Here is a 26,669-nt window from a genome sequence, read left to right as displayed (position 1 = left end):
TTAGGTGTACAGTTCTATGAATTTTGACAAATATATACACCATAATCAAGATACATAACATTTCAGTCCCTCCAGAAAGTTCCTTCTCACTGCTTCATTTTTTTTTTTTTTTTTGCGATACGCGGGCCTCTCATTGTTGTGACCTCTCCCATTGCGGAGCACAGGCTCCAGACGCGCAGGCTCAGTGGCCATGGCTCACGGGCCCAGCCGCTCCGCGGCATGTGGGATCTTCCCGGACCGGGGCACAAACCCGTGTCCCCTGCATCGGCAGGCGGACTCTCAACCACTGCGCCACCAGGGAAGCCCTCACTGCTTCATTTTTGAAACCACCACCATAATCAAGATATAAAACACTTCTGTCACTCCAGATTCAGTTTCAGCTTCAGTTTTAACAGCCGTATAATATTCAATTATATGGATTTATCTTAATTTTTCTAAATATCCCCTCACTGATTTATATTGAGGTTGTTTCCAGTTTTATAATTCAAACACGGTGTAATAAATACCTTTGTATATAAATCTTGGTGTGCTTTTACAGCTACAAACATAGGGTAAATTCCTAGCAGAGGGATTACAGAATTAAAGGTGGTGAGCATTTAACATTTTGATAGGGCCAAAAGCCTCCCTGCAAAGTCGTACTGATTTACTTTCCAACCAGTTATGCATAAGAGCGTCTGTAACTTACTACACTGGGTGTCACCAAAATTAATTTTTGCTAATTTGATGGATAAGACATTACCTAGCTAAGTAACTTGCATTTTTTTTCTCATTTTAAAAACATATCAAAAAGTTCACACACACACACAAAAATCTAACCCATGTTATTTATGGTTAAAACCACAGTATAACATTAGAGGAAATGTGGATAGAAAAATTTTACCTTTTTTCTCACAATCCCAATATGTTTTTCATTTCCTGCTTATTCGTATCTACATTTTTGCAAATATATGTGTACATTTTTATAGTCATTCTCATAGCATATGCACAGGTTGTGCCTGTGTTGTTTGCTTGTAAAAGTTCCCTTTATTTCATGAGCATGTTTTTCTTTGTTCCCAGAATCTTCATTGTAGTAGTTGTATGTTTCTTTTGTTTTGGGACTGTGGCACAGTTCATTTAGTCATTCCACTTCTAAAATTTTTTATACTTTTAAACTTATGAACAAGGCTTCAAATACCATATTTTAAAAATAAGAGTTTTTAAAAATCCTTGAAAATTATTTTCTTAGGATAGATTTCTATCAGTCAGATTCTTCTGGATCTAAATGTATCATATTGACATGAGAGGGTAGAATTTTATCATTTGAAATAGTTTTTGTCACTTCATTGGGAATTCAGTAACTTTTTTCCCTGGAGAAGGAAGCAGTTGCATATCAATTTGCTTCTATGCCAGCTTAATCTATTTATTCTTTTTCATGAAAAATTATGAAAATGACATGCTGCTTGTAAAGATTTCATACAGGTAATCAATCTGTTATCTAGTAAATAAAATTTTTTAATTGTATATTTTTCTCAATAGATCATTTCATGTGTTTCAATATTTTAAAATTACCAAATAATATACAGTGAACTCTCCTTACCCTTGTTCCCAGGGTACAAGGGTACCAATTCCCCTTCTTGGTAGCAGTCAGTATTATCAGATTCTTTCATATTCTTTCAGACATATTCTATGCAGTTTTTTTTTTTTTTTGCGGTACGTGGGCCTCTGACTGTTGTGGCCTGTCCCGCTGCGGAGCACAGGCTCCAGATGCGCAGGCTCAGTGGCCGTGGCTCACGGGCCCAGCCGCTCCACGGCATGTGGGATCTTCCCAGACCGGGGCACGAACCCACGTCCCCTGCATCGGCAGGTGGACTCTCAACCACTGCGCCACCAGGGAAGCCCTATTTTATGCATTTTTAAGCAAATGTATGTGTGTGCTCTGTGTATGTGTGTGTGTGTCTCTTTTTAAGCCACAAATGTTAGCAACCTGCACATGCTTTTTTGTACATATTTTCTTAGATTATTTTATTTGTATTTAATTTTTTTAAAGTAGATAATACATGTACATTTTTCAAAAGTAAAATAATGTAAAGGCTTGAATAGTCCCCCTTCTATTTCAGTACCCTGTCTGCAATGTACCGCCCTTTGGTGAGTCTTTATGCATAGAGAAGCAAATAGGAAGGTACATATTTTTGTTTTCCTTCTGTAACTCTCAAAGTAACCTTTCACACGTAATCAGGCAGTATAGAATAGGCATTAAGAGCAGTGGCTTGGGGGCCGGTTCCCTGCATTCAGGTGTCTGCTCTGCCACACATCATCTGTATAATCGTGGGCAACTTTTTTAACCTATCTGTGCTTTGTAATCATGTAAAATGATGACTCAGTATACATTCTTTGCTTAGAATAGTACCATACATAAGGAGTATATGTGTTTGCTAGTAGTATTATTTTTATTATTAGGGACAGTGACCAATAAAATAACATCCACGAATCAGTTCCAATCAGTTTGATGTATATTAGTGATATATATGGATATGGGTAAATTCATTTAACAGAAAGGGATGGATGGTATTTTTCACTTGTTTGAATTCTACTGAAATATTTTAGAAAACTTCCGAAAACAAAAGTGAAGCAGCTAAAATACATTTTGTTGTTCTTTTCTTATGGGTTGATAGTTTTCTTGTTTTTGCATATACTTCTTTAAACTAAATTCAACTTTCTTTATGTAATAAAAGTGTCCCAGAGAAGGTGAGGGTAGAGGTGGCAGCTAAGAATATGAACATTTTTGCATAGTGCATCACATTTTAAAAATACTTTCTCACGCACTTTGTACTCAAATTTGGTAAAAATACATATGTATCTATACATAATATTTAATTTCAGGTGATAGTGGCCCATAAAGTTTTAAAATTCCCTGGCCATATCTTTTAAGGATAAAATTGTTAATAACATTAAAAGTTCTTAAGGCAAGCAAGGGGCTGGGGGACTGAATTATATTTCTGTCCAACTTTTCCATCCTCAGTTCTTAATAAAAAATTAAGGCAACAACGAGACCTCTTTCCCCTTTCCCACCTTCAGATCCTAGTTACAAAATAATATATTTTTATTGTAGGAAATATAAAAACAGAAGACACAGAAATAAGAATCACCTTAAAAGTCCTATCCAGCTTAGTATTATAACAGCTTGGTGTCTAGACTTCCTGCCTTTTTTCTCTATATAGATATGCACACACAGTCACTCGTTATTAATTTGTTTGCCTTCTACAGTGATGGCATCAGGAATGCTATACACACTGGTGTTTGTTTTTTTTAATAAACTTAGTATCATGAACATTTTAATCATGCCATTAAATTATCTATAGAATCATTTATAATAGGTGCATCATATTCCATTGAGCACATACATGTGCCATGCTGAAATTTATTCTGTAGTATATTTCCTATTCAGGAGCATTTAAAAATAAACTATGTCGGTCAACATCATTATATGCCAATCTTTTTGGACACCCATTGTATCCTGATGATCAATTCTGAGACGTGGAGTTTAGTGGGTTGCAGGATACGTACTTTTTCCGAACTTTTAATACACGTTGCCAAGCTCCTCCAGAGAGTTGGTATCTCCCGAGCGCCAGCCCTGGGATGAGCTTTAGATAAGTCCTTGCCTACGTGAGATGCGAATTTCCCTTCTGCATGGTGCACATTCACTCTCCAGCGCCTCTAGAACCATCTCTTCCTTCTTCCCTACTTCCCTATTTTTCTATTCTTCTGTATCCTTCCTGCTTCCCACCTCATACTCCATAGAAGCTGGATTTGAGCCTGGTTAGAGAAGGAGCCGTTTCAAATGCTGTTTACCTTCCCCTTCACCTGCTTCTTAGTGCATTTGCTATATAAAATACTCTTGAGGCTCTTTTTGTACAGCAACAAGTTTTCAAAAATCATGCTCATTTTTTTCAGTTTTGTAAATTCTGGTTTTCACTTTCGTAATTTTTAGTAACAGTTAATCTGTTGCGTTTTTGAAGCAACCTCATGCTCTAGCACAGTGGTTAAGAGAACTATCTCTATTCCTACAGACAGGGTTCAGATTCCAGCTCCTGTTATTGTTGACTAGCTTTTCTCAGGGTTTTGAGAGGATTTAAAGAGGTGCTCGATACACTGCCTATCATATAGTGAGCACTCGATAGACTAACTTTTATTGGCATCTCATCTGACATATGTGTGAATGAAGCAGGGATTATTTTTCCCATTCTGCGTTTCAGTAAATGGGATCAGAAAGATGGAATACTTTTCGTATTGTCACATCTAGAAAGTGGTGGTGTCTGAATCTGAATTTAGGACTTTTGATCTATAGGGGCTACTTCAAAGCAGGAAAGCTAAAGTGAATGACAAGCATTGTTTCTAATAATTAGGACAATACATAGAAGATCATGAAAAGTTTGCACAGCTTTACAGGGGCTTCCAAAAATCTTGACCGGCCTACCAGCAAGTACGTGAGAAGGTGAGCTTAGTTCCAGAAGAGGAATGGTCCCTGTGCATTGTGGCATAGGAGGAGAGGTTGCTGTACCCAAAAGTCTTCCAGACACAAAGGCCAAAGAGAGTTTGTTTTAAAAGTTTAAGATGACTGAGTACTAGGATCAAAACATTTAATAGGTTTCTCTATTTTGGTTTAACTTAGAATGGAGTCCTGTTTGAAATATCTATGCTGATTAGGTTTTTATCTTAACTTGTTTCCGACAGGGCACGGTGCTGATGTGAAGTGTGTAGACTGGCATCCAACAAAAGGGTTAGTTGTTTCAGGAAGTAAAGATAGTCAACAGCCAATCAAGTTCTGGGATCCCAAGACTGGGCAGAGTCTTGCAACACTGTAAGTGATAGGAACCCCACCTTGGTCCCTAAACCAAGGGGAGCAAAGCTGCCTGTATTCTTTACCTTTTAGCTTTTTTTCCCTCTCATATATTCCTGAAAAAGTAGTGTAGACAACAGATGGACGTACACCTAGAGCCTTCTTATTTATTAAATATGATTTCTCTCTAAATTCCTAATAAAATAAGGCTTGATTTTTGTTCTGCCACATACATCTAAATTTAATTTGGGCGTCACGGGGGTGGGGAGGAGGTGGTTATTGCTACTCTTCTAGCTTTACTGTTTCCTCCTCATAATACATTTTGTATGGAATTGATGTGTGTGCCATTTTTTTTTAAACTTATGGCTGCACGGCATGTGGGATCATATTCCCCAACCAGGGATCGAACCCACGGCCTCTGCATTGGAAGCGCGGAGTCATAACCACTGTACCACCAGGGAAGTCCCGACATGTGTGCCATTTGTTAGACACAGCCCAGCTTTCTCCATCTCACTACATCTACTTATAGAGAAATTTTCCCTTCATATTTGAATCAGTTCTCAGTTTTTATCTGAGGTATTTAGTTATGATGCAGCCACATCATAAAAAATTTTCTCTTTGAATTATCAGTAAACATTCACAGTTCTGTGAATATGTTGTTAACGTTTTTTTGACTAAGCAGCTGTATCCTGGTCCCTCTGATTGGGAATTGAGCCATACCCAGAGTGAGCTGGCTGGAGCAAGGCTGCCTTGTTGCACAGCTCCAGTGGCCACAACCAAATAGGACGCCTTGTGAATGGTGCTTCTTGGAGATGTGCATTGTGCAGGCCTCAGCGGTTGCAGAGTCTTTAGTTCAAATTAACCCTCAAACTATCTTGTGTCCTTTTTAAAATTGCTTTGACTTAATGAGAGAAGCTTCATTGAATTTTTAAAATTGAATGAGCTTTATCGAATATTAATTTATGTGTTCAAGTGCTTCCCCTGCTTCACAGATAAACTTTTCTATCCAGTTGAAGTTCTCCTATTTTAACTAGTTAGTGAAAGCTGTGCTTAGATAATGGACATTATTTCTTTCTGTCTTTGACCTATTTCTTTCACGTGTACTTTTAACCATGGTCCTATAATGTTACATGCTTTATTACTTCTAGGCCAAAGTTCTTGCCATCTTGACTGCCATGTGCTTTTCAAGAAAAATGGTCATTACATTGATTTATACTTGTTTTGAATTCTGACAGATTATTTTCTTGGTACTTTGTTTGTAGTCATGCCCATAAAAACACAGTAATGGAAGTGAAATTAAATCTCAATGGTAACTGGCTACTCACAGCATCACGTGACCACCTCTGTAAACTTTTCGACATCCGAAACCTGAAAGAAGAGCTTCAAGTCTTCCGAGGTCATAAGAAAGAAGCTACAGGTCGGCGGCTATGATATGCTTCTCATTTTGACTATTACCTGTAGTGTTCTGAGATCCTAATAGTTTTGTCCTTCTCCGTGTTTTTGTTTACAGCTGTGGCCTGGCACCCTGTTCATGAAGGACTTTTTGCCAGTGGAGGGTCTGATGGCTCTTTGTTATTCTGGCATGTTGGGTATGTGGCACTTACTATGTAAAAAGTTGTAAATTTTATGAAGAGAGCACCTGAACATGAAAAAAATGATAGTGTTTTGTATTTTTTCTGAGTGTTCATATGTCCTGTATCTGTAAACCCAGTTTGGAACAGAAAACTTAGCATCTCTCTTTTTGGCTATGGAAGTCTTGAAGGGAGAGTAAGACCAACTTCCTTGTTTCTTGTGGTGAGGTCATTTCTGAAGCATTTCCCCTCTGAGGTACTCTGGATAAAAGACTGTATTCCTGATGACAAATCAGTACCTCTGAAACATGTGGAATTGACCAGATTTAAAGTAACTGACTTTGGTAGCTTTGTGTTGCGCTAAAAGAAAATGTCTTTCTTGGTGGGGGAGGGGTTGGGTAACTTTTGTGAAAAAGACTACTTTCTGTGGTGCCATTACAGGGTAGAGAAAGAAGTGGGTGGGATGGAGATGGCCCATGAAGGAATGATTTGGAGTCTGGCTTGGCATCCTCTTGGACATATTCTCTGCTCAGGCTCAAATGACCATACTAGGTAAGCTTTATGTCAAAAATAACAAGGAATTACTGTATTTATGGAGCAGCAGGAGATAAATGTATATCTTACTCATATAGGAATGTATTAATTTGTTTTCTAACTTACTCTTAAGGACATGTTGGTAGTGGTTTATAAATATGTGTATTACAAGGAGATTGGGTATTGAATATGACTTTCTTATTTGAATTTTGTTTTGCCTTCTAATTTAAAAAGTGTCTTTCTACATTAAAAATGTTTAGAATAAGGCATTGTAAAACTTTGTTGTTTTTGCCAGAGGACTGCTAAGTATTGTTAAGTGCCCAGAAATACACTGAAACCGTGCTCCTCTCCTCCCACCTCCAAATACTTTTATTTTGACAGCAAATTTTGGACCCGAAACCGACCAGGTGATAAAATGCGAGATCGATACAATCTAAACCTGTTGCCTGGAATGTCTGAAGATGGAGTGGAATACGGTGAGGTTCTTGCATGTTTATCTGTCTTTGAAATCTGATATTCTGTTATAAAAGTGTTAGGTGTTAAGAAGATTTTGCAAAATGAATTTTAGTTTTATAGTTTATGGATTTATAGATCGCCAGCAATAATTTTCATTTTTATAAAGTGTTAATTTTATTGGCCTGATACATTTATAAAATCTCTATTGACACTGGCTGTATTCCTATGTATAGATGACCTTGAACCTAATAGCCTGGCAGTAATTCCAGGGATGGGAATACCAGAACAACTGAAATTAGCTATGGAACAAGAACAGATGGGTAAGAGAAGTTGTACCTATAAATTTTACTTTTTCTGTAATTTTACCTATTTCTTATAATCATGATATTAAATTATGTTGAAAATGCCAAAATGATGTATGTTGAGAAATGTTGATAAAAGTGATGTAAACTGCATGATATTTAGAATCTGTTCTTCCGAAAATGTGTTCATTGATGAAGTGACCACTTTCTTTTATTTCCTTGGCTAACTACTTCTCTTTATGGTTTCAGGGAAAGATGAATCAAACGAAATTGAAATGACAATTCCAGGTTTAGATTGGGGAATGGAGGAGGTGATGCAAAAGGATCAGAAAAAAGTACCTCAGAAGAAAGTTCCTTATGCAAAACCTATTCCTGCTCAGTTTCAGCAGGTGAGTAACTAGAAGTGCACCCCTGCCCACTTGGTGGGAGACTCCGCTTGGTAAGTCTAACTGAAGTGCAGAAGTAGGTTTCTCTTGGATTATCTCATCTGTTGAAGGTATTTCTGTACTACAGACATTTTTTGAGCATTCTTCACATATTTCAGGCATTATTAGACATAGTTCCCATGTGTTGCTTTGCAGTTAGTCCTGAGTTTGTCATGAATCTTCTCTAGGTCTTCTTTTATTCTCACCTCCTTGTTATCATTCCAAGCTATCAGAAGCAGGAAAAAAGAGACATGGAGCAGGGAGAGTATGTTGACCCTCTTCAACATATTTTGTCTGTCTTCCACTTTGTTCCCTCAACACAGAGTGCACGTGTCCTTTTGAAGAGGCAGGCAGGTGTTGCATCTTAATAACATGTGAGATCTTGCAGCTTTTATCAACAACAATTTCTACCTAGTGATGTGCTTGCCTGACTCCATTCCTGTGTCACTAAGAATTAGTATTAGAAATAAAGATAGTTTACCAGCTGAGCCGACTTGTATTCACCAGGTTGGAATGAGCCACTGACATTATAGAATGGCTTTCTCATTCTGTCATTATGATTTACACACTTAGAGTATACTTTAATATTCTCTTCTTTCCCAAGGCTTGGATGCAAAATAAAGTCCCAATTCCTGCCCCAAACGAGGTACTGAATGACAGAAAAGAAGACATTAAATTGGAAGAGAAGAAAAAAACACAAGCAGAAATCGAACAAGAGATGGCCACATTGCAGTATACTAACCCACAGCTTCTGGAGGTGTGTGACGCTCTTCTGGGGGATTCGAGATGATCTAAGAAAGTAGTGATTAACGTTTTGTTTATTGATATGCTCTTAAGGAGAAGGGAATGGACTCTCAGATGGGTCTGATGAGCAATATCATTTCTTATTGCTGCATTAGGAAGCTAGTTTCTAAAAGAATCGTGTTTCTTAGACTTTTAAAACCAGATCAGTCAAGCAGCAAGTAGACCTAAGTTGAATATACGTTTTTTAATAGACAAGATAAACCAACATAGTTTTAATTTGGATTCATTTACTTATCCACGGATAAAAAATTTCTTTCTGTCAGCTCTAGAACAGGTGGTTTGTTCTTATTTTCCCTACCTTTGGCAGCTACCAAGAATGGTAAAACACTAGTAAATTGTTGGGCTTTCCCTGATCAAGATGGATATAAATAGTCCTCACTGCTGTTTCCCAGCACCTAAAAAGAAGCATTCTAGAGTCTGGAAGCCTGAGTACCTTCAGAACATCTGAATATCATATGGACTCTAGAGGCCACTCAGTACCTTATGTTTGTTTTGAGGCTCCCCTAATGAAATAAGTGATAGCAATATTGTCATCTTTAAGGGCTCTGGCATTTTTATCAGCATGCTTTTTCTTCCTTTCTTTCCAGCAACTTAAAATTGAAAGACTTGCACAGAAACAGGCTGAGCAAATTCAGCCTCCTCCTTCATCCGGCACCCCTCTCCTGGGACCCCAGCCCTTTCCAGGACAAGGTCCAATGTCTCAGATTCCTCAAGGTTTTCAACAGCCTCATCCATCTCAGCAGATGCCAATGAACATGGCTCAAATGGGGCCTCCAGGTCCACAGGGACAGTTTAGGCCCCCTGGACCCCAGGGACAAATGGGACCACAGGGTCCTCCACTGCATCAGGGAGGTGGGGGGCCACAAGGATTCATGGGACCACAAGGGCCCCAGGGCCCACCCCAGGGGTTGCCGAGGCCTCAGGACATGCATGGGCCCCAAGGAATGCAAAGGCATCCTGGACCTCATGGCCCTTTGGGACCTCAAGGACCACCTGGACCACAGGGCACTTCTGGTCCTCAAGGTCATATGGGTCCTCAGGGCCCACCTGGCCCACAAGGTCACATAGGCCCCCAAGGCCCACCTGGTCCCCAGGGTCACTTGGGCCCTCAGGGACCTGGTACTCAAGGTATGCAGGGACCACCTGGTCCCAGAGGAATGCAAGGACCTCCTCATCCTCATGGGATGCAAGGTGGGCCAGGGTCTCAAGGGATCCAAGGTCCTGTGTCTCAGGGACCTCTGATGGGATTGAATCCAAGAGGAATGCAGGGTCCTCCAGGCCCCCGAGAGAACCAGGGTCCTGCTCCCCAAGGGATGATGCTGGGCCACCCGCCTCAAGAGATGAGAGGACCTCATCCTCCAAGTGGACTGCTGGGACATGGCCCTCAGGAGATGCGAGGTCCTCAGGAGATGCGAGGCATGCAGGGGCCTCCACCCCAAGGATCAATGATGGGCCCTCCCCAGGAATTGCGAGGGCCTCCAGGCTCACAAGGTCAGCAGGGGCCGCCCCAGGGCTCTTTGGGACCTCCACCCCAGGGTGGCATGCAAGGGCCCCCTGGACCTCAGGGACAGCAGAACCCGGCAAGAGGGCCACATCCATCTCAAGGGCCAATACCATTCCAGCAGCAGAAAACAGCTCTGCTAGGTGATGGGCCCCGGGCCCCCTTCAACCAGGTATTCTTTCTTTCCAACTTGTAGGCATTACACTTTGGGAAAATACACTCTGCACTGAGGTGGCACTTCCAAATGCTGAGAAAGGCAGTCACAGCTGGTATAGATGTCTCTCAAGTAGTGATGGTGGCTTGAGAATAGCATCATGGCTGAAGAAAGAAATAAGAGTAATTAAGTAGATACCAAATACATCGCAATATGAATCTTTACTTCTCAACCTATGTTTTTGAATAGAGGTTCTTCCAGAAATGATGCAGTCCCTGTTGAATACAGTTCATAATTGTCCCAGGGCTCCAAAAGAGCTGTGGCCCTGAGGAGGGTGAGGAGGGAGCATGGGTGGGTCTGATCCTGTCCTGCTCTATTTTCTGGGCTATTGCCTTTGTAGGCTGGTGTTTCATGGGCTTGCCCGACAGCTGAGCCACCCCCTATCTGCCTGCTGATCTGCCTGCCGGCTCTACTGTTAAGATAGTGTGGGGTGTTTAACTCATGAGTATACTGTAGACTGTGATCTCACTATTTTCATTTCAGTGAATGCTTTTAGAGATCTCTTGAGTCCAGAATTGTGCATTTTCAAATGGTGACCCTTTGGATGAAGTTCCGTTCAAGTTGTTTTTTTTAGCTCACATATAAAAGTGTTTACAGGAGGGAGTATTTCTGTAGAAATTTTCTTGGCCCTTTTTAGAGGATTCTGTTATTGTCAGCCAAGTTTTTCTACCCATTCTCTGAGCTGTGCTTGAGAGGTGGTATGATGAGAGTTCAGTTTGCTTGGGCTGAATTACAGAAGACTGCATGGCCGTGAGTGGATTGAACACTGTTTGGCTCTGTGGTGTCTACATTTTTCTGAATTTCATAGTCTGAAAGCGTTATTTGGGTATGAACAACTGGGTTTGTGTCCTTGAAGTCAGTCGTGGACCAAAAGGAAGTGAGTGACTGAGTGAGCTGGTGTTGCAAGGCACTCAGTTCCTGTGGAAGAGGGCCTGCTGTGGATGCTGTGTGTAGAACACACAACACCTCAGAGAGTCTGTAATGGGAAGGTGACCATTGGATTCAACTGAATTAAAATAACTAGATTATGTGTTCCTCTTCAGCACATCTTCCAGAACTTAAAAATGTCATACCAATGAAGAATCTGATGGCATTTGAGTTTATTTCCAGAACTTATTGGGCACTTTCAGAGTTTAGGATGTTTAATAAATCTAGGTTTACCTTCCAGAACTGTCCTAAGACTTAAAAGTAATATATGTTTTATTAATACAGAGTATATTTGTGTGTGTTTATAATATTTACCTACCTAACCTTATGTTAGTGAATGAACAGTTTTCATTTTGGAGGATAAAAACATAATGAACTTTAGCTATCACCTTGTGACTGAAATTATATAAACATGTCACATTCCAGAGGACAGGTCTGTTGGGGACAATTTAATAAGTTTTTATTGTATCATATAGTAAAAGATTTTACACATGAAAAGCAAAGTGGCTCTAAAAATTTAATTGACCTATAGAAATATTGGTGGCATGAGAATGGAGGATTAATATATTATAGGGCATTTCACATCTCGGAAGTCTGATAAAAAGCTTTGCTTGTATTTCTTTTTCTTTTTTTTTGCTTATATTTCTTACACTGATATCTGACTTTGTTCACTTTGACCAGGTCAGCTATTTATTTATTTATTTATTTATTATTTTTGGCTGTGTTGGGTCTTTGTTGCTGTGTGCAGGCTTTCTCTAGCTGCAGCGAGTGGGGGCTACTCCTTGTTGCGGTGTGCGGGCTTCTCATTGAGGTGGCTTCTCTTGTTGCGGAGCACGGGCTCCAGGAGCATGGGCTTCAGTAGTTGTGGCACGTGGGCTCAGTAGTTGTGGCTCGCGGGCTCTAGAGCACAGGCTTAGCAGTTGTGGTGAGGGCTTAGCTGCTCCGCGGCATGTGGGATCCTTGCAGACCATGGCTCGAACCCGTGTTCCCTGCATTGGCAGGCGGATTCTTAACCACTGAGCCACCAGGGAAGTCCCCCAGGTCAGTTATTTAAACCAGTTGTTTTAACCAGTTGGTTAAATTTAATGGAATTGCCTTCAGGTGTTACAGTGATAGCATGAAAGATGTTGATAAGAGCTGCCCTTGAATAAAAGGGACAAGAAACAAAGGAATATGGAAATTACTGGTATTGAGTTAATGATGGCAATTTAACTGCAGTGCTATAAATGAGTCCTATCAACGCTGCTCTTTCTTGTAGCTAGTTTGGAATGTGAAAGCACTTTTGCTATTGATGGTTTTGAAACTCTGCTATTCTCATGGTAGGTCCAGTCACTAAATGCATTTTTTATATGAAGGAATGACTAGATATATATTTGATTATTTGTTTGTCAAGAGACCAGATCCAAGGTCACTGGGCAGTGTGGGGAATCTGAATTTAGACATGGCTAGATAAAAATACAGAATATTAGGACTGGGGACAAGCTGGGGTTGCAGAGCAAGGAGGTTAAGAGGATCAGAGCAGTAGGTTTGCATCAGACAGAAGCTGCAAGAACCCACGAACCCATGTCCCGAACCCATGTCCCGGGTAACGTAGCTGGGAATGCGTAGTGGGTGCTGAGCACGGGGGAGTTAGACAGTAGAGGTTAGGGAGTGAAAGGAGAAAGCAGTGAGTGAGCACCTTGCTCATCAGGAACCCCTTTCTTACTCTCCTGTTCCCCGCCTTTTAAACCTGGCCATAACCTCTTGAGAGGATGGATATTTTCTATAGCTGGAAAGGGGTCATGGATGCGAGAGCAGAGTTTACCTGTCCTGGCGGGTTTCCAAGCCTTTACTTTTGCTAGAAGTTCCGCCTGTGTGCAGAGTGTTGTTGTTTTATGTTACGATTTCTGACTTTCCACTGAGGTTCTTGCTTGGCATTACAAGTAAAGATTTAGCTTTAAATAAAACTTATCAGGAGGTTTAAAATACAAGTGTTTCCTTTTATTATGGTCAGAGAAGTATCTCCTTTCCCCCAATTTAATGACAATTTTGCTATGATGTCACTAGGTATATATTTACTCCTGGAAGCTTTGGGGTAACCTAGTGTTTTTATCTTGTCACATTATGATACAATTGCTGTTCATGAAGCACAAGCCTTTGATTTCACACCCCCGCTTTAAAAACATCTTTTCAGGAAGGACAGAACGCAGGCCCCCCACCCTTGATACCAGGCCTAGGGCAGCAGGGAGCACAAGGTCGCATCCCCCCACTTAACCCTGGACAAGGACCTGGCCCTAACAAAGGTAAATATCTGCTTGGCTGAATAAGAGATTATATTCTATCTCCTTTGGGTAAATCTTAACAATAGTTTTACTGGTAAGTAATTGATAGAATGGTCATTTGAACCTCTAGGAAAAATAAGAGCGTAGTCAATTCAGGCAATAGCTTTGTCTTACGTTGTTTTCGTAGATTTGCTTTAGTTAGCCCAAATTCTGCCCAGAGGAAACAGCTGCTTACTACCAGAAGTGGGCGGTGAAACCCCTTGGACAACCACCAAGAGCAGGGCCTGGGCCACAGGCCGGCCTTGCTCATCTCCTGGGAATGGGAGTGGTTCCTGTGCTAACTGAATGCAAGCGTATGTTTTTAGCATCCCAGAGAGCTGAACTGGCTCAGTTTAAATTTTTGATGGGATAAAGAATTCAGAGATTTTGACGGTGTTTTTTTTTTATTTTTTTATTTTTTCTTGCGCTACGCGGGCCTCTCACTGCTGCAGCCTCTCCCGTTGCGGAGCACAGGCTCCGGACGCGCAGGCTCAGCGGCCGTGGCTCATGGGCCCAGCCGCTCCGCGGCATGTGGGATCCTCCTGGACCGGGGCATGAACCCGTGTACCCCACATCGGCAGGCGGACTCTCAACCACTGTGCCACCAGGGAAGCCCTGACGGTGTTTTTAATATCACCCCCTCCTCCCCTCAAATTGTGTCATATACTGAATTCTTTAGCTGGTTACATTGTTCTGTACCCTTTGAAAAGAAGAAAGCCATGTACCAGTGTGTTGTGCCTCAGGCTGTCGATGATATGAAAAGCACAGAGATGAGAATTGTCAGTGTTGAGATGTGAGGCTCTGTGGAAGTTGAGTCACCCCTAAGGGTTGGAAGGGGGCACACGCAGGAGCCGCAGTCCCTGCTTTGCGAGGTGTTCAGCTCTCACACGCGCAGGAAGAGCTGGAGCGGGACTGTGGTGAGTGGGCAGCTCCTGGGTGGAGAGTTAGAGGGTGGGACTGGGAGGGAGTGCGGGTGGATGGAGTTGTACGTTCAGTGCGCCTTTTCACGGGGGAACAAGCCAGAGAATCGTGAGCATTGTGGAGACGTCACTACAAAGAACTAGACCCCTTTTAATTTTTAATTGGCTAAGCCCACAGCACCTTGTGGTACATGTTAGGTTTCTTGCCCCCATTTGATTAGATTAAGAAAAGTCCTTGTCAGCATTTTCAGCCCTAGGACTTTGGGAATTTAAAGCTTAGTCCTGAATTTACATGAGTCACTAGAGGTAAAGAAAGGGAGAGATAAAGGAATTAGGAAAATGTTTATTTTAGTCTCATCCTATGGAAGCCGTGGCCAACAGGGAAAAAGAGAAAGAAAGCATCAAGAACCAATTCTGGATTTGGGGACCCTAAGAAAAGAAGTCTGTTTCCCACAAGGTACAGCCATCAGCAAACCGAGAGCCTGCCTCTCTCCCTCTCCCCCACCTTGTGTCTGTCTCCACCTACTTCCCTCTCCTCCTTGCTCTTCCCCTTTTCTCTTCACCACCCCCACCCCCACCACACCCCCGTCTCTCTCTTCCTCCTTTCTCCTCCCAGGGACCAAAGGGAGAAGGGAGAGCCGAGAAAGTGGCCCTGCCGGCCCCCACTGGATTAACCAGCGCCACCGCCCATCACCGGGGGCCACATCCCTTCTGATTTGTAGTGGTGGGTTTCTTTCTTTGGAGGAGCCAGGTTACTTTTAAGCAGATAGAGGTAATGGGAGGATTATTATTCATAGGTAAGTTCGAATGGAATGTGTTCAGCTTCCTCAGGTCAAAGGTCTGCTGTGTCTGAGGTCACACGAAGTCCAAGCAACATGAAGGCAGAGGAGCCATTAGCTGCAGGGTCACACTGGGAAGTGAGGGGCTGTTTACCAGGAGGAAAGACGCCTGGGGTATTTGAACAAAAAGGCAACTTCGAAGGCGCTTTCCTGAGCATGGAGAGGACTGGTTTAATGGAAGGAAAGAAGGGAAGGTAGAGGGGACGGAGAAAGCTTGAAAGAAGAGAGAGTCCTTCTCATGGTGTATTTTTATACTAAGATTTCCAAGTATTTTAAACATGTTGAATGGTGAGGAGGAATTGAAATGGCCAAGAGAAATGCGTAAAAATGAGAGAGGAAGGCTGTTAGAAGGGTAAGGATTGGCCGACTGTGCCGTAAGGAAAGGAGGTTCGTCTTGATTGCCAGGGAAAAGCGGTAGAAGGCATGAGCTGGGCAAGTGGAGGAATTTCACTTTTAAAAGTTAGTTGTTTTAGAAGCAAGAGCGTCCCTTTGCCATCTACATTAAAAAATATATTTGATTTAAAGTGTATGTTGACAGAAAATAGGTGTACATTTACAATGGCTGCAATAATCATTCAGTAGCCAGGAAAACAAATCCCTTCAGACTAAACTCAGTGTAATTGGCCTCTTTCCATTTTTATTCAGTACTCTGAATATATTACATATATTAAAATATTAAAAAAAAATCTTTAGTGGGTTTCCAAGCTCTTATCTGCGAAGAATGGTGATGATATTATAGACGAGGGATATCATTCATAGAAAGGGACAGAAAAAGTGTTTATATAAACCCTGAAACTGAAGTACAGCAAGGCTGTTTGGTCACAAAGCAGTTATTAGAGAGGCCCATGCTTCCACGTACCTTACAGAGGATTTTGTTAAGAATCAAAGTATGAGTTAACAAATCAAGTTAAATGAACTAGGAGTTAAAGGAGAGACATCATGGCAGTGTAGGCCTGTGGCCCTGTGGTGAGCTTGCGGGCTTTTACAAACGCAGAGGTGAATTCCTTGTACTTGGCTCCCCGGCTTTCAGCATGAATTTTCCCTGTTGCCTTCTCCCTGGGTATGGGGAGTGGGCCCAACAAGAACACTGAAGGAATGGGGGCAGGAAGGGAAGCCCGTTCTTATGCCGGTGAGGCTCTCTTGTGTTTTCTAAATGAATCTTCATATCAGCTGAGTTGCTAATCTCATTTGAGATTAATAATTTGCCCTAGGTCGAGTTGCTTAGCTAATGAGTGATGAAATCTGCACCCCCAAAACCCTTGTTCTTTTCATCATATGATGCCTTAGGGACGTTGGTCTCCTAAGTATGCCGGGAACCAAAAAGGGAAAACATTCTTAATAAAAGCATGCATTCTGAAATTTTAAGATGCTGAAAATCAGACCTACGTCGGCAGGATTCCTGGAAGACAAGGTAAAAATCAGTTTTGTTTCCTTTAGGTGACTCACGTGGCCCTCCGAACCATCACATGGGCCCAATGTCAGAGAGACGGCACGAGCAGAGCAGCGGTCCCGAGCACGGTCCCGAGAGGGGTCCTTTCCGGGGCGGCCAGGACTGCAGGGGTCCCCCTGATAGGCGCGGCCCTCACCCCGACTTCCCCGATGACTTCAGCAGACCAGATGACTTCCACCCCGACAAGCGCTTTGGCCACCGGTTACGTGAATTTGAGGGGCGAGGAGGACCTTTACCGCAAGAAGAGAAGTGGAGGCGTGGGGGCCCTGGGCCTCCGTTTCCTCCTGATCACAGGGAGTTCAGTGAGGGGGATGGCCGGGGCGCGGCCCGGGGCCCTCCAGGGGCGTGGGAAGGCCGCAGACCTGGAGATGAGCGCTTCCCCCGGGATCCTGAGGACCCACGGTTTCGAGGGCGCAGAGAAGAAAGGTGGGATGGATACTTCATGGGTCCGTTTCTTCTTCCCTGGAGCTTTCCACCTGTTCTCTCCACAAAAGTCTCTTTCCTCTCTCACTTGGGGAGAGAGTACCCTCCCCCCTCTAGGTTTTGTGTTTAGACTTAAAAATATGTATATGCCTTTAACATTTATGTGGTTCTTCTTTGTCTCTACAATTTAGAAATCTTTTTTCTTTTTGCTTATTACTTGGTCCTTTTAAACAGATAGGTGGGTCAGTGTACTGTAAAGTTTCTTGGATTTGAATAGAAATCTCCAGGTTCTCTTGGTTAGAATGATGAAATAGGAGACAGATATCTAGATTGAGAATAAAGGAATTACTGAGTAGATAGTTTCTGTGTAATTGCCTAAAGATCTTAACAAAATCCAATCAAACTGAAAAATAATCTTGCTGTTAAATTAGGTTGAGGTCAGGCTTGAACACTCAACTTGCTTGGGGTAACAAAAGGAATAGAAGTAGTAGGGAGAAAAAAACAAGAATTGGTGAAATCTCAAGTGAGACTCAGAGTAATCAGTGATATAATAATTGAGTTTTTACCTTGTGCCAGATGTTACTTCACTTAACTGTTAGAGTGAGTTGTGAGATAGGTGCTACCGTCAGCATTTACAGGTAAGGGATGACACGGAGAGTCAGTGCAGTTTCTTGACTTTGGAAGGTCCCATAGGTGGTAAGTGTAAGAGCAGCTTCAGGCCTGGGCCATCCGACTGCAGTGCCCAAGCTGTGCTGTCCAGCACTCCTGCCTTTCCTGCCTCAGTCCTCTCTCTTGTGTCTTCTTTTCCCATCATACTTCTCATGACTGTCGCTTGCAGGTAATTGAAGTAAGGGTTGGCAATCTCCGTTCTCGCGGTGGGTGTTAGAAAAGAGTGGCTGATAAGATGGCCAGGGAGGGTGAACTAGAGGGGTTAAAGGAAGCAGCTCTCAGAGGGGAATTTTTAATAAAAAGATTTAAGAGCTCTCTTAATGACATCCCAAGTGTTCACAAGTCTGCAGGAACCTCATCTCCAATGGCTTTGGCATCAACGTAACTTTCATTGAGTTCTTGAATCTCTGCATCCTGTGCAAAGTTTCAGATTTTACTGTGCTTCAGTTTGTCATATTTCATCTGTCAGTGACAGACCCACACCTAGACTCTTGTGCTGTGTCCAGCTTGTGCTCCTCTTCAGGTGTGCCAAACGTGTCCTGTTCACGTTGTGCCTGCTTTTTCCTCTGCCTGGAGCACAGTCTCCCAGATGCTTGTGGCTCACTCCACTTAGATCTCTCCTCCTGTTCCTTTATTTTACCCTGCTTTATAGTTCTGCATAGCACTTAGCACTGCTTGACATTAAGTGGTATACTTATTTCTGTATTACTTGTATCTCCCAGAAGCACGGTAGCTTCCTGAAGGCAGGTCCTCAGAAACTAGAGCAGTAGTGGTGACGCCCTGTAGGTTCTCAGTAACTGTTGAATAAATGAATCTGTTAAAGGGGGAGATGTATTTGACAGGGTTCAGTTCATTAGGAGGTGTGCTACTCAGCTTGGGCTGCCATAACAAATACCACGGACTGGGGGGCTTAAACAACAGAAATCAATTTTCTCACAGTACTGGAGGCTGGAAGTCCCAGATCAAGGTCTAGCAGGGTGGGTTTCTGGTGAGACTTCTTTTCCTGGCCTGCAGACAGCCACCATCTTCCTTTGTCCTTGCATGATGGAAAGAGAGTGAGCAAGCTCTTGTTGGTATCACTTCTTATCTAAGCCCGTCATGGGGCCCCGTGCTGAGAACCTCATCTAACCTAAATAGCTCTCAAAGGCCCATTTCCAAAGTCACCTTGGGGGATGGGGCTTCAGCATATGAATTTGGTGGAGGGGACGCAAACATTTAGTCCATAACAGGAACTGTTTTCTAATTAGGGCACATTAGACTCCCCCTGTCCTTTTGTAGCTAGGGCAGTCGTATAATGGCTGCCTGGACAAGAAAAGGGTCCTGCCACGTGTGGGGAGTCTCCCCTGAATCCCTCTCGGGGGAACAGCGCCCTCTGCTGATACTCTCCCTGCTCCACTTACCTCCCCGTGTCAGTTCCACCCTCACCTTAGGTGGTTATTTCAGCCAGCGTCTGGGTCATACCCTCTTTGCTTGCAGCAGCATGGCTCATTAAGTTACCTCAGGACAAGAAGAGTATTAAAAAGGTAGCTAGTAGCTGGAACGGTGGAGTGAAAAAAGGAAAGCTCTTTTTACAGTAAAACACCAAGTTATAAATGGAGGAGGAGTGATAGAATTAGAAAATCACTTCTTTTAACACCCAGTGTCATTAGGATCATCAGTGGGGATGCTAAAAGCCACTGAGTAAAAAGATTGTGGAGAATCACCCATGCTGCCAAAGTATCACCCTACAGATTACTTAATTGCAAAGGAGAAAATGTACCTTTGCAACAATGAAGTTTTGTTGCCATACCACTTTTGCATCGTGAACAATGAGACAGACTGGCATCACTGTGAAGGTATAAGACGTTTTGCCAGAAGTGTTTTACCTGAATCTAATCATGAGGAAGCAATCACATGAATTCAAATTGTGGAACGTTCTGTAAAACGAGCCGTTTTGAAGGATGGGTCCTTCAAAAATGTTGGGGCCTATCTCAGTAAAAATTAAAAAATAAATAAATAAGTAAAGTCGAGGTCATGAAAGATAAAACGCAGGAGGGGTGGGGTGGGGGGACTGTTCTAGATTAAGGTAGACCAAAGAGACGTGACCACTAAATAATAGTGTGTGATGATGACTGAAATCTATAAAGACAACTGTAAAGGACGTTTTGAGGACAATTGGAGAAATTCAAGTTGGACTGTATATTAAATAATATTACATGTTATTTAGAGTGATAGTAGTGTTATTATGTAGGAGAAAGTCCTTGTTCTTAAAGGAATTTACTGAACGATTTAGGGGTGAAGCATCATGTCACAACTGGTTTTGAAATGGTTTAGAAAATGAATTTATAAATGGATGGATGGAGAAGAGACAAAGGCTCATGTGGCAGAATCTTAAGAACTGATTAATCGCAGTGAAGGATGTATGGGCATTTGTTGCTCTACACTTCCATCTTTACTGTAAGTTTGAAATTTTTCGAAAGAAAATGTTGGAGTAAAATATAACTGAGTGGAAACTCAGGAAAAAGCAGAAGGCCTGGCCTGAGAGGAAGCCACGAGCAGGCAGTTCATGCAGATGGCCCAGCCCCTTTGCCCCTTCTGATCCTTTCTCCAGTTTCCATGGCCTCTCTTGGGTGTTCACACACCTTTCCTGCTGGCAGGCCCCTGTTCCTGCTTCCCCACAGGCTTCTGCTACAGCTCTGGCACCCCCTCATTAATGGTCCTGCTTCAGTAACACTCCTGGATGACTTAGTTTCCCAGTTCCAGAATTTCTGAGAGGTGGTGAAATTGTCCACCAGCCCAGGCACCAGGTTGCCAGCTTGCCAGCGGGTGGGCTACCCATAAGCCAGAGGCCCTACCAGTACACCAGTCAGCTGTGGGCTGGGGCCACTGGTGAAGTTCATGGCCACCAGGCCTGCCCCTGAGTAGAGGTGGGCCGGGGCAGATGGCAGAGCAGATGCCCCAAAACAAGTTGGGTACAGTTAGCAGGCATGAATCTGTGCCCCCTTTTTTTCTGATTATATAAGTAATATTCATTATAAAAACATAAATGGTAATATGGAAAGTATTTGGGAGGCAATGGTAAAGAGCCTGGGCTGGGTGTCAAGACTGGCTGAGTTCAAATCCCAACACTTACTGTGAGTCCTTAAGTAAATGACTTAACCTGTCTGAGCCCCAATGTACACATGGGTAGAATAGTAGTGTCAGTTTCTTTTCTTTTTTTTTTTCCTTTCTATTTTTTGCTGTGCTGCATGGCATGCAGGATCTTAGTTCCCTGATCAGGGATCGAACCCGTGCCCCCTGCCATGGAAGCACGGAGTCTTAACCACTGGACTGCCAGGGAAGTAATAGTGTCCGTTTCATAAGGTGGTTGTGAGGATAAAATGAAATGAAATAGTACATGTAGAGCACTTGGCATGAACTAAGCACCTAAAAAATGCTCACTGCTATTATTCCTCAAAGCCTAAAACAAAATTAAAATAACCCTACATTCTGGTGCTTTTCCCTCCTGCCTGTTTTTATGTGCCACATTGGGATTGTAAAATGGGTACTTTAAAAAATACATACTTTTATTTTGTTTTTCTCCCATTTAACATTGTATCATATTTTCTCACATCATTATGCTTCTTTGAAACATGAACTGAGGACTACAAGGTATTCCATTAGGTGGATATTCTGTTGTTTTTCCCTAACAGCTTCAGACGAGGAGCCCCCCCGAGACATGAGGGCCGTGCTCCCCCCAGAGGAAGGGATGGTTTTCCTGGTCCCGAAGACTTTGGACCAGAGGAGAATTTTGATGCTTCTGATGAAACAGCCCGAGGAAGAGATCTCAGAGGTCGAGGTCGGGGTACCCCACGAGGTGAGCTGAGAACCCCGGGTGTGGGAAGGACAGGGGTGGAGAGGTAGGTTGTTGTGGACACCCCTGAAATAGTCTGTGAGTGCTGCGTTGCTGTGTTCTATTGTGTAGGAGGAAGGAAGGGTTTACTTCCCACTCCTGATGAGTTCCCTCGCTTTGAAGGAGGTCGGAAACCAGACTCCTGGGATGGAAATAGAGAGCCAGGTAAGGCAGTAGAGCTGCGTGTGGCTTAGGGTCCCACAGTTCACAGAGTGTGGTCTGAGGACTCTCCCAGGGGTCCACTGGGTTCTCTCTTTAGCGACTCACCTCTCCGTGGCAGGCCGCATTGTCTTCAACCCACATCTTCAACCCACAGTGTAGACTGAACGCAGGAGCAGATGGGAGAGCCCAGCTTTCTCCTACTGAGCCAGATATTAAAGAGATTTGTCTAAATACCACTCTTTTCACTAAATTGTTTCGTTTTGGGAAAGTACAGTTAAATGAACTAAAGTTTTCTCAGTCTTCATTTCTGATATGGCAAATGTTGTTAGAACTCTCATAAATGAATTCTCTTTGGGATCCTCAGTAATTTTTAAGAGTGTAAAGACACTCTGAAACTAAAAAGTCTGAGAACCACTTTTGTGGCCCTTCCCTGCCTCCTCTTATTTCAGGAGGCATGTTTATTTCTAATCTTGACCCTTTTTGTGTACTCATGATGTGACTAGGTGTTCAGGAAATGTTTCTTGCATGAGTGAGTATTGGTTTTTGAGTTGCCACTTATTCTTTTTTTTTAATTAATTAATTAATTTATTTCTGGCTGTGTTGGGTCCTCGTTTCTGCGCCAGGGCTTTCTCTAGTTGCGGCGAGCGGGGGCCACTCTTCATCCCGGTGCGCGGGCCTCTCACTATCGCGGCCTCTCTCGTTGCGGAGCACAGGCTCCAGACGCGCAGGCTCAGTGGTTGGAGTTGCCACTTATTCTTAACAGTGCAATTCCTGTCTGCTTTTAGCCACGCTGTACTTTGATATAATGAGATGGTTAGATTCCTAGCCTTCTGGATCTGTGTTCTCTATATTAGGGCCAGGTCATGAACATTTCCGTGATGCTCCCCGCCCTGACCATCCCCCTCACGACGGTCATTCCCCAGCTAGCAGAGAACGGTCCTCTTCTCTCCAAGGCATGGACATGGCATCCCTACCACCCCGAAAGCGCCCCTGGCATGATGGGCCAGGAACCTCTGAGCATAGAGAAATGGAAGCCCCAGGGGGTCCTTCTGAGGATCGAGGAGGCAAAGGTAAGTGAGGCCGGTGATTTCAGCTCGGGAGCTACGGATGCCACAGCCCTGCCGAGAAGGCTGCAGGGGTCACGGGGAGCCTCCTCTCCGGGCCAGCCCCATCCCAGTGTATGCCTGTTCTGTCTGTCCCCGACTGGGGTACCGGGGGTCCTTTCTCCACTCTACCCTCCAGGGCTTAGACTGTGCAAAGGCACATGTTCCTAGCTGCGGTACAGCCAGTTGGAGCTCTCAGTGGGTGACTGCAAGCTCAGCCTCTACGCAGTTCTCCTCCTCTTGCTTCCAGGAATCTCTGGTTTGTTCACGCTTTCCACTCCAGCTCTCTTTCAGATTGCCCCAGTACTTTCTCTGCTGATCTGTGAGACTCTTGCTCTAATTGGCAGCTGTGCTCTCTGGTAGTGGCTGCTCTGATACCTTGAAGGGTGTCCCCAGTGGCAGAAAGAATTGTCCTCTCTCAGGTTCTGTGGTTTTTTTTTTTTTTGGAGTCTGAACCCAGGAGGGATTTGGCTTATGCCCAGAGTCACAAAGACTTTGGGGAATATGGTCTGGAAGGGGTTTTCTTTTCAGGGGAGCAGTGGATTATTTCTACTACTTGAAACTTTGGACCTTTATTTTAGAGGCAGCGCTGACTTTTAGCCCAGAGCAGTAGCCACCAAATGCTAACTACAGCTGTGGTCTCAGGTTGGGCTGGGCCGTTGCACATGTGGTGTACTTTGGAGGCTGCTGGAAAGACTGCCTGTGTGCCTCAACCTGTGCTCCACTCCTCAGTTCACCTGCCTCGTGGCTGTAGTCCCTTCATTACAAAGTTCTGCCTTTTGTTCTCGGTAGTTCCGTTCTTCTCAGTGCAAAGCCCTCAGAAATTACCTCGTGTCACCAGTAGATCCCCCCACCCAAGCGCTCATTTTGTTGCCGGTTGGGGTGGGCACTGGGGACACCTTTGTAGGTCCAGGGCTGAGGCCACGTGGCTAGTGTGGAAATGATGTCCTAGCTGACAAATTCTCTGCCAAGGTACCTTCAGGTGGTACTCAGCCAGGGTACCTAGGCTGAGCTTTGTAAGAAAAGAAGCCAAAATGCCTTTGGCTATTTTGGCTAGCTTTCCTCACCTCCTTGTCTTAGCTGGATTCAAATTCCATTCAAAAATTTAAGACGAAGTTGGCAGTAGTCTTCTGATAATGCATTATGGGAGATGTGTCCAAATCCGATCATCTCAAGACAAAAAATCTTAAAGGTCAGAATCTTAAAAATCATTAAGATACCTAGAGGTTTGTGTGTCTAAGTCTGATACAAATAACAGTATCCCTGGGAGAATCACTAAAAGCCAGTGTTTTTCTTTTTGTGCTTTTGTTTTTCAAGAAATGTTTTATCTCATTATTTAAAAGGAAATCAAAAGTGCTATATAGTTGTAGGATAATCATAGTAAACACTTATCCTGGTTAGAGCAATTGTAATAATTAACGTCATCAACAGTTTGTATTTCTTAGTTGCTTCCAATGTTAAGTCAGTGCTTTTCAAACCTTCCCCTGGAATACCCCTGGTGGCGTAGGAGGGTGAAGATACACATCTCATGGACTGTAGGCGTGGTCCATGTGATCGGTGACCTCCAGGAGGTGCTCCGTGTTTATCTCTTGGCTCCCTGTCAGTTCCGTCATAGCCGCGGGGAACACGTGTGTAGGTGAGGCTGAGGGGTGCGCAGCCACAAGACAGGGCAGGAGTGAGATGGTGGTCCAGAAAAGCAGAGGCACAGCTTTCAGTGCTCTGAGGGCTGTGCTCATGTCCTCAGAACTCTGGTGTTTTTTTTTTTAAAAAGAAGTGTTCCACTGTCTGTCATCATAGAGTAAAAGTTTGTACCAGGAGTTGTTAACAGTCTCTGATGGAAAAAAAAAGTCACATGTAAAACCATTATTTTGTTTCAGGCCGAGGGGGCCCTGGACCTTCTCAGAGAGTGCCAAAGTCTGGACGTTCCAGCTCCTTGGATGGAGATCACCATGATGGATACCACAGAGATGAACCTTTTGGGGGCCCTCCAGGCAGTGGTACCCCTTCTAGAGGGGGCCGGAGTGGCAGTAACTGGGGTAGAGGGAGTAACATGAACTCTGGTCCGCCAAGGCGAGGAGCTTCAAGGGGGGGTGGAAGGGGTCGGTAGAAGTTGGGGCTCAGTACCCCTCGGCCTCTCTGGACAGTATTTAAGAACTTCTGTGGACTTTCCAAGAGAAACAAAAGGAAACCTGCACCGTGTAGCCCTGAACTCTTTCTGGGGCAGCTGAATCCCAGGAGCCCCTGATGTCTTCAAGGTGAAGAGACTGCTGCCAGAGTAGCTGGCTACCCAGAGTAGCTGGCTACCCAGAGTAGCTGGCCTTGTTTTGTCCTGTCCACCCACACTGCCCTAAATCCCATGTGGGCTTGTGAAGATAAGAGCTGGAATTTTTTTTTTTCTTTTTTTTTTTAAAGTGTCACAAGACATGGAACCTCCACAAATTTAAGTTCATGTCCAATTGGAAATTTGTTTCTATATGTACAGTTTGTCAGAGAAAAAGTTGTTTTTGTATGAATACAGAATGTGATTTACGCAAGAATTAACAGAAAACAACTAGTCGTCAAGTGCTTGCCTTAAGGAAACCCTTAGCTTCCATTGCATCTGGTCTGCTGAGGGGGGTACAATTATTGCTTATATTTGTGAGCATACTTGATGGGAATCTCTAAGTCATCTAAAGTCACCTGTGAACTTTTTGTTTTTAAACAAGTTCTTATCTAGCCCTTCTGTCACACTTATTTTTGTAGTAGCGTGAAAAATACTTCAAAACTATAAAAAGGTTTGAAGTAGATTCAAAGCCTTATAATTAGTTAGATCTACTCTGGCAGATGGAAAATTATACACCAGAGGAAAAAAAAATCTGGATGTCCAAGTAGGGGTCTTCCTTGGCTGCATCTCCTAGTAATCACACCGTAGACTTGCATTGCCTTTTTCTGAAGAGAGGAACTTGACATAAACGAGAAATCAACTACACATACCTTCTGAATACTGTAAATCATTTCACAAATGGTTCTAAGTTGAAAAGGAATGGATCAAAATATCTCTTAAAACAGTTGTGCAAAACTTAAATAATTTCTTCCTCTTCCACACCAGCTATGTGGAAACACCAGTGCTTAAGGCAGAGGATTGTTCCAACTTAAAGTAAGCCAGGAAGTTCTCATCCACAACAAGTTCCTTTAGTTTTAAATAAATGGAACATTTGGCCCAGTTTGAATTGAAAGCCAAAAGTTCAGTTTGAGATAACCCCAGCATACTTTCTATACTGACCCCTTACTTTGTTTTTATAAAAAGAAACCTTTTATTATTCAAAGGACTGTCCTGTGGCCACCCTAACGTCTCATTACTTTGCCAGCTTCAGTTTGGCATAGGAGAAAAGTTTCCTTGACA

At 43.2% G+C, this 26,669-nt stretch overlaps 1 protein-coding gene across 6 annotated transcripts in view; it reads left to right on the top strand.

Moving 5' to 3' along the window:
• The window catches only part of WDR33 (WD repeat domain 33), a 103,324-nt gene extending 77,607 nt beyond the window's left edge, over positions 1–25,717 (top strand). Inside the window, exons 8-24 of one of the 6 annotated variants that reach the window (XM_082658624.1) lie at positions 4,711–4,837; positions 6,079–6,233; positions 6,327–6,405; positions 6,829–6,939; positions 7,303–7,397; positions 7,611–7,697; positions 7,929–8,068; positions 8,709–8,861; positions 9,496–10,581; positions 13,724–13,832; positions 15,123–15,227; positions 15,387–15,494; positions 17,047–17,485; positions 21,823–21,986; positions 22,095–22,187; positions 23,039–23,254; positions 25,165–25,717. In XM_082658624.1, coding sequence (XP_082514750.1) covers positions 4,711–4,837; positions 6,079–6,233; positions 6,327–6,405; positions 6,829–6,939; positions 7,303–7,397; positions 7,611–7,697; positions 7,929–8,068; positions 8,709–8,861; positions 9,496–10,581; positions 13,724–13,832; positions 15,123–15,227; positions 15,387–15,494; positions 17,047–17,485; positions 21,823–21,986; positions 22,095–22,187; positions 23,039–23,254; positions 25,165–25,394 — 3,497 coding nt within the window. In that variant the 3' untranslated portion in view covers positions 25,395–25,717. Of the gene's footprint in view, positions 1–4,710; positions 4,838–6,078; positions 6,234–6,326; positions 6,406–6,828; positions 6,940–7,302; positions 7,398–7,610; positions 7,698–7,928; positions 8,069–8,708; positions 8,862–9,495; positions 10,582–13,723; positions 13,833–15,122; positions 15,228–15,386; positions 15,685–17,046; positions 17,486–21,822; positions 21,987–22,094; positions 22,188–23,038; positions 23,255–25,164 lie in introns of those variants that run through there. The other 5 variants (XM_082658619.1, XM_082658618.1, XM_082658620.1 and 2 more) reach the window with 5 other exon arrangements.
• The last annotated feature ends 952 nt before the right edge of the window (positions 25,718–26,669 follow it).

The sequence above is a fragment of the Grampus griseus genome (genome assembly GCF_964374135.1).
Source record: "Grampus griseus genome assembly, chromosome: 7".
In the NCBI taxonomy this organism is placed as follows: domain Eukaryota; kingdom Metazoa; phylum Chordata; class Mammalia; order Artiodactyla; family Delphinidae; genus Grampus; species Grampus griseus.
This window is presented reverse-complemented; position numbering and strand designations above follow the sequence as displayed.